General features: G+C 36.5%; 1 protein-coding gene across 1 annotated transcript in view; it reads right to left on the reverse strand.

Annotated features, from left to right (window-relative positions):
* The window catches only part of LOC138703239 (protein fantom-like), a 172,108-nt gene that overhangs the window by 61,856 nt on the left and 96,537 nt on the right, over positions 1 to 13,715 (reverse strand). Inside the window, exon 12 of the mRNA XM_069830959.1 lies at positions 10,019 to 10,243. Coding sequence (XP_069687060.1) covers positions 10,019 to 10,243 — 225 coding nt within the window. The remainder of the gene's footprint in view (positions 1 to 10,018; positions 10,244 to 13,715) is intronic.

Consider the following 13,715-nt stretch of genomic DNA (forward strand, 5'->3'; position numbering starts at 1 on the left):
TCAATTCCATTTTAATATTATCCTCCCACCTATGCCTCGACCACCCCAAAGGTCTTTTCCCCTCCGGCCTCCCAACCAACACTATCTGCATTTCTGGATTTGCCCATACATGCTACATGCCATGCCCATCTCAAACATCTGGATTTAATGTTTCTAATTATGTAAGGCATTGTTAATATTCGTCAAAATTTGTTATAACATCACTAATTCCCTATGTCATAATTCTCGAAGAAGATTGTAACTTTACATTGTTCTCTACTTTTATTAACTCTTTTACCAAGCAAGTTGTGCTTTTGTAGTTCGACATTTTGTTCTCCCTTTCATAATTAAATCACTGATAAATACACTGTTGCTTGCATTTCATCATCTGAAAACATAATGCAAACATAACCATAAAATGCAATGAAGAATTAACACAGATGTATAAAGCTGCAGCTGCACTGTTGCCGCAAATGTAGTGCCTTGAATATGAACATTCTCGCTATATGCTGTCACAACTTTTGCACAGCACGAAAAATAGCATGCTGTATGCTACTTTTAGTTTATGTATGAACACGATGAGCAATTTTTATTGCTGCAGTAAAAAAAAAAAATTGCACAGAAAAAGAACCAACATGTAACCACAGTCTAGTATATACAGTCACGAAGCTTGAGTTTATGAGAGTCCTAGAAACAATAGACTGTGCAGGAACTATTTCGCATTGTCTGTAATGAGGCGATAGTAGTGATCCTAGTGGTTAGCAACTACCTGTGGATGCATATTTACTACGTATTGAGCTTCGTGACTGTATATACTAGACTGTGATGTAACCGTACCTTTAACAACAGTTGAAAGAAGCTGGTCATTTAAAGTTGTTGTTGCATGACAAGTCACACTGAATACAAATCTCTTGCTCAACTTGTCTACAGTTTACATTAAATAAATAATTATTTTACGGAAATTTACATAAAGTTGATTCACTTAATTAGCTACAGGATACAATAACATACCAGTGATATATGAGTAAATGGTCCAATAAAAGTTTAGTTTCAACCTGCATAACTTAGGTCACTCCTTGATTTATCCTCTAAGTTTAAAAATCCAAGTTCACATTTCTTTTATACTTCAATATCTAAGGTTAGCATTGATAAATGTTTACACGCAACTGCATTTGAGAAATACCTTTAAAACCACATAGAAAAGGAGAATAAATAACAATACATAAAAATAAAAACAACAAATAAAATGACTATTTCAATAAACTGTAAACAAAACTGGATGACAAGATTCATAAAAATATTAAAACTTTCTGACTATGACATCAGCAATAGTCGCATTCTCATTTTATAATGTTAATAATTTCTTAGAATAACAACTGTATGGAATGGCATTAACTTAAGACTCAAAATGCACGAGAGCACTAACTTGAAGTGCAACTCAACAAAGAACTCCTAATGTGTCAAAACAACATTATCTTTATTTTAATGAAAATTAAAGAGAGAAACTAGCGAATGCCAGTTAATGCTCGTGACCAATCAACAATGATGATACAATAATACACTAATTTATCCCAGGTAATTCATACAAATCTTCTTTAAGTCCTAAAATGTTTTCCTGAAGAATTTTCTAATGTGAAATATTGTCTTAGTAAAATTACTGCTCTAAACCAAACATCTTTGAGTGTGCATGGTCGATGTTATACTGTTTTCAGAATAAGAAGGCATATAACCTCAGCCAATAGCTTGCTGTAGTAGTACATTGTCGACACATGGCACATAAGTGAAAGACAAAGACAGCAGATACATTATTACCATTTAATACGAGAAAAATTCGTACCGGCACTGGGAATCGAACCCAGGACCTCTCAGCTCTGCGCGCTCTTTCCAACTGAGCTATGCCGGGACACGATCCACGGCACCGGTCGAACCCCTCTCTCCTGGGTTCGATTCCCGGTGCCGGTACGAATTTTTCTTGTACTAAATGGTAATAATACACATTGTCTACTTCATTGTAGACGTGTAATATTCAATGAGGTGGGCGAGACCTCAGACATATGAATATTGATGTACAGCAGATACATATAGGAAAAAAATGCAGACAATGTCAATCACTGCAGGACAGAGCATGAGCAACCTGTTTTATCATTGTGTGTTATGTTTAAATACTTTCACTAAGTTATTATTATCCCAATTTTATTATTATTTTGCTTAAAAAGTCAGTAGGTAGATCTTGGAGTCACTAACATGCGAAATAAAGTGAAAGCTATGTAGAAATTTACTCTGTTAATGAGAGAGAAACTGTGCCTTAATTTTCTAAAAAAGAAAAAAAAAAAAAAAAATGTTCAATATTTTATTACACTATCTGACATGTGGAAATTCATGCTTGAAAAAACAGTAAGGAAGAAAGTTTACTCAAATGTTCAGACTTCCTTGCACAGAAATGCTTAATTTATTACTGTTTATTTCTCCAGAGGAAAGAGGAGATACAGTACTTTGTCGAGACAGGCTACGAATCAGGCGGTAATACAACTTAAGCATATGCACTACGTAATTTAGTACTCATACTGAAATTGAAGAGTAGTTTCTTCTTCTCTGTTAAAATAAAGCCTCACTAATTTAATTTAATCCTCTACCTTATACCTACAGGGTGATTCACGAGGGAAGCTAAAAAATTTAGGATGTGAATTTTGAAGTCATTCTGGGTCAAAGAGTTCACATGAATATGGGTCCATTTTCGAATGGTTACGGAGATATGGCTCTTTGATTTCACAAAAACTTGTGATTCCATTGTACTAACTCGCATTTAGAGATAGATAACGGTCAAATTTAAAGTTTATATTCACGTATTCATACATACCTAATATTCTAGACGTCGGGATCGATGTTTTCGCATATTTTCGAAGGTACCTCCTTCTGCTTCAATGCACTGTTGCGCTCGGGTGTGAATTGCGCTCGTCGCTCGGGAGAGTTGCTCGTGGCTGTTCTTTATGCGGTGTGCAGCATACAAAATACAGCCGATTAGCACCTCTCTCGTTTCCATCTTCCTTTGCTATACCAAGTCTTTCATCCAACTTTGATATGGTATCTTATGTTTGGAAAGCGTCGTTCATATTCTGTGACGGCACGCAAGAAACTTCCATTGCACAAACCATATACATACACAATATTGGCGTATTCTTTAGTCGAAAATTTATAAGGCATCTTGAAAAACACACCTTAACACTTCCGATAACTGTACCTGTATAACTAGTGTGCGTTTTTTTTAAAGCGCTTCATGCCTTTGTTGCAGCAAAATGAGGGTCGAAAAAAAACGCAATTGCAGTCTATACAAAACTAGAAAGGTATTGACAGTAGTTCAGCGGCTTCTAAGCATCACCATGGCAACCGCTCAAACTAGCCAATCACAGACCATGACAACAGGCCGACGTTGCCGACTGTTTCGCAGCGAATACGTGCTTTGTTCAGAAGTGCTGAATCTTTGTTACTGTGTTACAGCAAGTGTTCTGTCGTGGCTATTGTTTTCGTAGATATTTTGTTGTTGATGAGGTAGAATTAGATTGATTTTAGTTTTAAATTTAATTTAGTTGTGAGTGTATTTGTAACGTGATTTATAGTGTCCGTATGCTTCACTTACGCAATGTCGCAAGGCATCACCCCTGCAGTTAGTGGCACAAAACGAACCACAGGCTCAGAGTGAGTAAGGAGTGCTACAAGGGACAGCAAGAGACCTAGAAGTAATGGAAAAGATATTCCTCTTAAAAGTCAAGCGAGAGAAATGGTTTGTAATGTGCAGCACTATTTCGAGAAAGAAGAGAAATGGTGGGCCTCTTATTCTTATACAACAGGTGGTAAATAGTACTGCAGAGACTCTCAAAATAGGAAAGAACACATCGTTAAATAGGAAAGGAAAAATTTAAATTGAATGAGCAAGAGGATGGACCTTCCCGACTTGAAACCCCGGCAAAGAAAAGGAAAGTGGAAAAGCGGGTGACAAATTTAGATGCCATTCAGGAGAAAGCAATCCGGTGACTATAATATTTATATTACCGACGGGAGGAGCATCCTACGTTAAAAAAGCTGCAAACTTCGCTTCGAGATGCGATCTTTTCCACGGCAGTGTTTCTTCTCTGAACACTGTCTTAAAGAATTTAGGTTTCAAGTATAAAAAAAATCAATAGTCGTACGGTATTAATGGAGAGAACTTATCACTTGCACACTATACACCATATCCTCATTCATTCATACGTTTATTATTATCATTATTATTATTACTATTATTATTATTATAGTAGTCTGGTCAAAGACTATCATATGATACAAATTTATGAGTTTACGATTTTGTCAGCTGCTTAGTTCCGACATGGCAGACAGGCGGTGGAAAGAGCCTCACTGCACTACCGCACAACTTCACAATGTCGCTTCCTTTCCGAGTGTGCGAGAGAGAACTGTCAATACCTTTCTAGTTTTGGATAGACTGTAGGTCAGCTGGCTGCAAAATGGTGGACAATTAATATTGGCTTCTATTACTGCAGTAATACATTTAACCTTAAAAGAACCGAACATGTTAAATAGTTTCAACTTCCATGATAATGACATGGAATTATTATTACTAGACGATTTTAACAATAATAAACGTTGCAAAAGACCAAAATACAAGCACTGCTGCAGCGACAGTGAAGCAAATGTAATAAAAGAATGGTCTTGCTTTAAAAAAAATGCACAGCTACTGTGCTGTAGGTAGCTGACTGAACTGCTGTGAACTGATAAGTGATACTGTGTTTGTATTATGTGCGGGTTCTGTGTCATTACATCAGACAAGGGCAGACAATTGGACATTTGTAATGCCCCACCACCTGGTTTGTGAGGTGAATGAACTTCTCTTATCTACATCACTCACAATGCAGATTCCAATGTTACATCATTCATTGCGATCGGTGACCTTGTCTCACGTCAGCAGGATGTGGTAACGTCTGATTCACATTGGGGCGAGATGTTTTACCAAAAAAAATGCATCTAGTTCTGCCATTGTTCGAAAACGGACCTATGTTCATATGAACTTTTTCACTCAAAATGGCCTAAGATATCGTATCCTAAATTTTTTACCTTTCCTCGTGAATCACCCTGTATATAGAGGTCAAGAGTTCTGTATTTTACCATTGTGGTCTTTGACAACATTAGCCTATGAGGTAAAGTGGTTGTACAGAAGTGAATGTGAAAACTACAACCCAATAACGTTGTATTAAAATGCTAGATAAAAATTGTATATTAGAAAAAAAAGTGTACAAAACGTAATACTGTAGATATAACTCAAGGTATTTAAAATACAAATTTATTGAATTTGGAATTATAAAATATCCTCATTGCTAGCATGACAATATTTATTTTAAAAGTGAAATGTAATTAAATTGTTTTATCTTATAAAGTTATGTAATGTTCTTAAGGAGGCAAGTTATAATTCTTTGAAGACGTGGCAAATTTGTTCATGTTCAGAATATCAACCAAATATATCATACATTTTCGCAATATTTATTCTTATACTCTGTATACTATAACGAAACATGAAAATCACAGCATACTCTTTGTCTATGAGTGTAGAACTTTTCTTTTGTGTGTAACATATGAAACACCAGAGACACCTGATTTCCTTCAAGAGACATAGTTCCGGTAGTCATCTTTCTTTGAGAAGGATGGCCAGAACTGTTGCTCATTTTGCACTATCTAGAGGACATATGTGACTTGAGAGAATGTCACGGAGGCAAGCAACTCTGCTGTCTTATTAGTCGATTCAAAAGCAGCAATATAAGCGATAACATCAAACAAAAGAACTGTTACAAGGAAAATCAGTGAGATAAGGAAATTAATAAAAATTCTTGAAAATACACAGACTAAAATATGTTTTCAGCGAATACCATCACATGTTGGCATAAATGGTAACGACATTGCTGACAAATTAGCAAAAAAAGGCACAAAATTACATAGACAATATAAAACTATGAGTACTCAGACACAGGTATCAAAATTAAAACTAAATCAGAAGCAGAAATACTCCATTAATACAGGGTGTTTCAAAAATTTTTTTATTGGGTTATTTTACGACGCTGTATCAACATCTAGGTTATTTAGCGTCTGAATGATATGAAGGTGGTAATGCCGGTGAAATGAGTCCGGGGTCCAACACCGAAAGTTACCCAGCATTTGCTCATATTGGGTTGAGGGAAAACCCCGGAAAAAACCTCAACCAGATAACTTGCCCCGACCGGGATTCGAACCCGGGCGTTTCAAAAATACGGGGCATAATTTCAGGTATGTATTTCCCACATGTAGACAATCAAAATAGTTCATTACAACATGGCCTTCACAACATTGAAATTCACCGGAACGTTTTTCTTTCCGCAGGTCGTTGTCATTACAGAAGATGTTCAAAATGTCCACCTCCTGCTTGAATACAGACCTCACATCGATGTCTCATTGACCTGCGAACACGATCCCAAACTCCAGGAGTATTGCGTAATGTCCTTAGAACATGCCACAATTCGATTCCGAAGGGATTCCAAATCAGGCACCGGAGACGAATAAACCAATGATTTTAAATGGCCCCACAAGTAGAAATCGAGAGGGTTCAGATCAGGTGAGCGTGGGGGCCAAGCAATTGGGCCACCTCTACCTATCCATCGATCAGGAAACCTTCGATCCAAGTATCGGCGAGCCGTACGACTGAAGTGTGCAGGAGCGCCATCATGCAAGAAGTGAATGTGTTGACGATTGATCAGTGGAGTGTCTTCTAAAACATGAGGTAAGGTGTTTTCCAGGAAGTTTGTGTACGCCTGCCCCATAAGTCTGTTTACAAGTACATGGGGTCCAACTAATCGATCACCAATGATACCAGCCCACATGTTGAGGAAGAACCGCACCTGGTGATGAGATGGAACAGTTGCACGTGGGTTTTCATATGCTCATACATGCTGATTGTGGAAATTTGTTATGCCATCTCGTGTGAACTGTGCTTCATCTGTAAATAATACTAAGTTCGGATTTACACCACACTGCTGCAAGAACCACTGACAGAACCTAACTCATGCAGAGTAATCTGCTGGTGACAGGGCCTGTACACGTTGCAAATGATAAGGATACAATTGATATTCTTTCAACAGTCTCCAGACAGTCGTATGAGGAACATTGACTTGCAACGCTACCCTTTGTGTGCTCATAGAAGGAGTCATGTTCACAGCCTCCAGAGTCTCCTCCTGTACTTCTGGAGTTGTAGATCTTGGTCGTCCCCTTCCCAAACCAGGAGAGTTAAATTTTCCATACTCGCACAGACGGTAATGGAGACGTACAAATGTCTTCCGGTCTGGACATTGTCGCTGTGGGTACCTCTCCTGGTACAAACGACGAGCAGCGCAGCATTGCCATCCGCCTTACCATACATGAAGTGTATCTCTGCCAGCTCTTGATTTGAATACATGTCGCACAGTCTAACGCCTACACAACACTGAATGTAACCTTCGCCTCGGCTTGAACTGTCAGAGTGCCCTCTTAATGTCTCCTTTGACGGCAACGACCTGCGGAAAGAATAACGTTCCGGTGAATTTCAATGTTGTGAAGGCCATAACTCGGAAATAAAGCATTTACGGACACATGTTGTAATGAACTATTTTGATTGTCTACATGTGGGAAATACATACCTGAAATTATGCCCCGTATTTTTGAAACACCCTGTATAATCAGGGACAAATCACAAGGGAAAAAATGGGGAGAAAATAAATAAACTTTGGAAGACATACAGCCTAAAACCCAGAAAGGAAGCTGTAATTATTTTCAGGTTGAATACAGGACATGACTGCCTTGCATCACATCTTTGCAAGATTGGAATTTACAACACAGAAGAATGTCCACTGTGCAACATACCAGGATCGTCAATGAACAAAGAACATCTGCTTCAGTGCACTAAACTGAAGAAAGAAGCATAGCAGTGCAGAAATCTGAGTGCTCTTCATTGGGAGGCAAAAAGCAAAATGGGTTAAATGATCCCAAAAGTGGCCACTGGAAAACAACAACATTGGTACGGAAAGTATTATTGTTCAATACACAGCACACAACAGTCTGAATTTGGAAATAAACTAAATCTATCTCTGTTTACAATGAGGTACTTCAGAGAACATGTTACATGTTGAAGGCTGAAAAATATGTCTGTTTAGTTTTAAAGCAATAACATGTGAGCCAGGTGAAATGAATTCCATTCCTGTACAGTCAGCTTCAGACTTGTTTAGCTCTATCAAATGACACGGCTTAAAATTCAACCCTGACTATAAATATTGTGTGTGTAAGAAAGAAAGTACCCTAAAAAGCGAAGCATCAGTGAGACTTCACGTTGATTTAACTAGGCAACACTGCTTCACTGTCATTGGCTAGTCGACATAGACTGGCTTGAACTAATTCTGCCTTATATGTCTTCTTATTTTGATAATTTATTTTACAGTATTTCTAATCTAGAAAAAAATCAATTAAATAATCTGAGCTATTTTAGAGGAAAATAGCAACATTGTCGAACTTTAGCATAAGGACTTCAAATAAACCATTTTATTTTGATAGTGAAAATTACTTTATTTCATAAACACACTTTCCACTATTGAATATTAACAGAATAATTCTATTCAGGAAAGAAAAAAAAAAAAAAGACGTAGACCAGTGTACAGACAGATGGCATGCCAAAAGTCATATTTATGGTCTCAGAGATGCTATGAATGTGCATTTGCATGAAAATATTGAGCACATTTTTGTATCACAATATATGGGGTATTTCAAAAGTCAGTTGAAACATTAAACCACTATAAATATTATAATATTTGAGATAGAGAAAAAACAAAAACATCACAGTGTTGGCAAATAACGGATTTACAAAACACTGGGAAGATGTCCGCCATTCTCTTGTTCAATGTAGAGCATTCTGTCTGCGACACCATGCACATTTTGCAGATAATGTCTTGAAATATTGGCAATTTCTTGCGAGATGGCATCTTTCAGTTGCAGTACGGTTGTTGGATGTGCCAGGAAAACTCATTCTTTAAGGTAACCCCACAACCAAAAGTCGGCCGAATTGAAATCTGGAGATCGTGGAGGCCACATTGTTGGCAAGTGCCTACTGATGACACGATCGCCAAACATCTGCGTAATTGTTTTGCAGGGATAAAGATGTCGGGTGGAGCGCCATCTTGCATGAAGATTATGTTTTCCATATTGTCATTCCTAAGACTAGGGATGACGAAATTCTGTAATATGCTGTAGTAGCGCTCCCCGTTTACTGTAACAGTCTGTCTTATTTCATTATTGTCCACACCTGTGGAGTAATGGTTAGCATGTCTTCCCGGGAAACCAGGTGGCCCGGGTTCCATTCCCAGTCAGGGCAAGTTACCTGGTTGAGGTTTTTTCCGGAGTTTTCCCTCAACCCAATATGAGCAAGTGATGGGTAACTTTCGGTGCTGGACCTCACTCATTTCACTGGTATTATCACCTTCATCTCATTCAGACACTAAATAACTAACATGTTGATAAAGTGGCGTAAAATAACCTACTAAAAAAATTAATGGTGGAGTTTTCACGTGTAATTGAGATTCGTTTTCCAGTAGGAACTTTCCAACAATGTGGCCTCCGCAATCTCCAGATTTCAATCCGGCTGACTTTTGGTTGTGGGATTACCTTAAAGAACGAGTTTTCCTGACACATCCAACAATCCTACTGCAACCGAAAGATGCCATCTCGCAAGAAATTGCCAACATTCCAAGATATTATCTGCAAAATGCTGTACATGGTGTTGCAGACAGAAAGTTATACACTGAATAAGAGAATGGCGGATATCTTTCCAATGTTTTGTAAACCCCGTTGTTTGTCCAACACTGTGATGTTTTTGTTTTTTCTCTATCTCAAATATTATAATATTTATAACAGTTTAATGTTTGAACTGACTTTTGAAACACCTTATATTTTATTCACTTCGTAAACAATACAGCAATATGCAAAAAATGAAGTCAATCATATATACCTCCTTCTTGTACATACTGGTCAAGTTGTACTGTACTCGAAGTAATTCACGACATTTTTCTAATTCACGACATGTATCAAGTTGATCTGCAGTTGCTGTGCCCATGTCAACAGACCGTACGATGGAACTCTCATCATCACTACCTATTAAATGCTGATCGGTTACGTCTTCCATTGTTTGAATTTCTTGTTGCAACGAATCTTTTGCAGTTAAGTTCTGGCCCACCTGAAGCATAAATAGACCCAATATGTGATTTATTTTACTCCATTACTTTGAAACAGTCTATTACAAACATGTATAATAATTTCCTACTGTGAAATATAAATGCATTTAAAAATAGATGACAAAAACATACGCACACACAAACACAACACAGCAATCAATAACAAAATTTCGTAAATTGGCAGCCAAAGAGTCTGCTGTGCATTTTTCTCATCAGAATCTGTTACATATACAAGTGTTCAATGACAAGTGATCAGCCTACAATTATTATGGTTTTGTGAAAACAGCTTATGTGAAGTGAGCTATAATAGTAGTGGTTAAGTTATATTATAAACATCAGAACAGAGTGAAAATATATATTTTGAAAAGTTGCGTAAGTAATCAAAACTTTGTACTCTCATATGCTCCATAATATCTTTACTTAGCACTTTGTGATGTTTTCAGTTTTTCCCTTCTTTTTTGGAAAAGACCGCTTGTTAAGTGTAGCAGGTTCTCAAAGCAACAATGACAACTTCGGTATATAAAGTTTATAATATATGCTTTCACGTATTGATTAACTAGGTTACCTTGTTGACTAGTTTCGGCCTGGGGGCCATCATCAGAACTGGATGGTCTTTGCGCCTTCTGGTTCTGTTTCCTGTGGGGGTGTGTTTATGTAGTGTAATTTTGAGTCAAATAGTGTGTGCTTGTTCTGAAATTGAGTTATGTGTTGAGGATTTGATGTGGGTGTGTTTTTGTTTGTCTTTATATTTCATATTGTTCTAGTGTGTTTAGTTTCTGGTTTTTCGGTTGGAGATATAGAACTGCCATATCTCTGTCTATGTTGCTGTAGGTGTGGTTGGCATTTGTGACGTGTTTGAAATGATTTGCCTGTCTGTCCTATGTAGAAGTTGTTGCAGGTATTGCATATGAGTTTGTATACACCTGTGAGGTTATGTTTGTTTGTGTTGTTTGTATGTTGAGATGCTTTTGTAGTGTGTTTTGTGTTCTGTATGCGATGTTGTAATTAAATTTCTTGAATGAGGATGCTATCTTGTATGTGTTTTTGTTTTCGTATGTTTCTGTGTGTATTTTTTATATTCTTGTGTTGTATTCCTATGTTTTTTTGTAATTATGTTTTGTCTTTTTTTTATTATGTTGTCTATTATGTTAGGGTTGTATCCGTTTTCTTGTGGTATGTATTTGATTGTGTTTATCTCTTCTTTGTAGTCTTGTTGGCTCATTGGTATGTTGAACAGTCTGTGTACCATTGCTCGAAATGCAGCATGTTTGTGTTGTGTTGGGTGATTTGATGTGTTCTGTATATGCATTGTTGTTGTTGTTGTGGGTTTACTGTAGATTTTGAATGTGTATTTGTTGTCAATTTTTGTTATTGTGATGTCTAGGAAGTTCATGGATTTGTTGCTTTCGATTTTTAATGTGTAGTGTAATTTTGGGTATATTTTGTTTATGTGTTGATGTAGATTTTGAATCTGTCTTTCGTTTCCTTTGTATAGTATTAAAAAAACCAGAAACTAAACACACTACAACAACATGAAATATAAAGGTACACAAAAATATACCCTGCATCAAATAGTCAACACACAACTCAATTTCAGACACACACACTATCTGACTCCACATTACACTATACAAACACACTTCCATAGGAAACGGAATCAGAAGGCACGAAGACCATCCAGTTCTGATGATGGCCTCCAGGCCGAAACCAGTCAACAAGGTAACCTAGTTAATTAACACATGAAAGCATATACTGTGTATATATATATATATATATATATATATATATATATATATATATATACATATACACTTTATATTCCGAAGTGATATAGTGTTAAAAGTTGTGTAATCAAGATATATAATCAAAATGAAAGCTCTTCGTATAATTCGGGGTGGGGGGAGGGGGAAGGAAGAAAAAAGAAAAAAAAAACTTTTCTCAGAATGCTAATAGAAGTGCATTATGCTGTATATAGGTAAGAGAGATTATTCTGAAAATGCAAGTGCCACAACTATGTCATCCGCATTTACAGAAGCTGCAGTTCACGAAATTATTTATTTGTTTAATTGGATATTTAATAACGCTATATCAACTGCATGGTTATGTAGCATCAACAGAATTTGTGATAGCATAGTGAAATGCTATTCAATGAAATGAATCCAGTAATTCACCATGAAATTACGTGACATTCACCTCAGAACTGGGGAAAGCCTCCGAATTATTTCATATTATTTAAAATAGTCTACTGACTGGGTTTCTAACGCAAAATACTAATGTATTTTTTGTTATATTCTACTAAATAGTGATCAAAATGCGAAAAGTCTCAAAAGCTTCATAAAACAGAGAACTTGGTATATTATGCTATGGAATATTTCATAGAATGTTCCGTATTTGAGAAATAGCATACTTTGATAAAACTGATGATTCAAAGATCATCTTGAGAAAATAATGACCTCATATTCTACAACTATTTGTTTCTTATGATCTAAGAAGAATATGTAATCACAACATAGTTTGTAATCATGTGTTTTTATAACATACAGTTATGTATGCACATAGAGGTCACAAATTGTCATGTAATTGGAAATTAACTGGACAGTTTACTGGAAACTAATTATGACATTACTAAATAACTTGAAGAGATTAAAGATAAAGTATACAGGTTACTAATGTAGTACAGTTGGTACTGTTTTAAAACTTTTACTTGCTAATGTGGAATTCAGTTTTTAGTCAATCTGAAATGTTTAGATCTAGCATTCGTTACATGTAAATTTATTAAAGCAAGTTTGAATGCGAGTTAAAAACCTGTACTTCTATGACACAAAAATAACATCCTTGTGTTTTTGACTTTCAAAACAATTGTATCAGGTAGTCAATATCAGTTATTACATATAGAGTTGCAATAAATTTTTAATGTATATTTAATATAAGCCTATATAGCACACAATCACTGTACTGCTGTGTAAAGTATTGATTTCCCCCCCCCCCCCCAGACTGGAAACTTTCGCAATGTGGTAGCAGTGGCTCACACATTAGAATTCATGTTTAAGGATGTGCTTCAAGTTCAAAGGAAAACAGGGCATTCCTGCATAATCATTAACTGAGAACTTCATATCTGATACAATTTTTACAAATGCCTCAAGCTCCTTCTTAAATAAAGTGTCTTCACTGGACAAAGTATAGTCAGCTATCAATAATCTGGGGTAATAGTGGAGACAATAAACATGGAACAGGGAAGCAATCTTTGGACCCACCATGAACTGATACATGTCATGTGTAGTTTTTCTGTTACCAATGTATGGGTGGCATGTAATAAAATGTTCAGGATCTCTGACAGTTTTCTTAATGTTGTTCGTTTATCTTTCCATACAACTGCAGCCACAGTGTTAATGTTTACATCTGTAAGGGCGTGGTTGGAGTCCTAAGACTAGTGTCTATTGACGATGATTGCCTTCCAGTTTTGAACATTATGTA

Source organism: Periplaneta americana, chromosome 7, assembly GCF_040183065.1.
Source record: "Periplaneta americana isolate PAMFEO1 chromosome 7, P.americana_PAMFEO1_priV1, whole genome shotgun sequence".
In the NCBI taxonomy this organism is placed as follows: Eukaryota; Metazoa; Arthropoda; class Insecta; order Blattodea; family Blattidae; genus Periplaneta; species Periplaneta americana.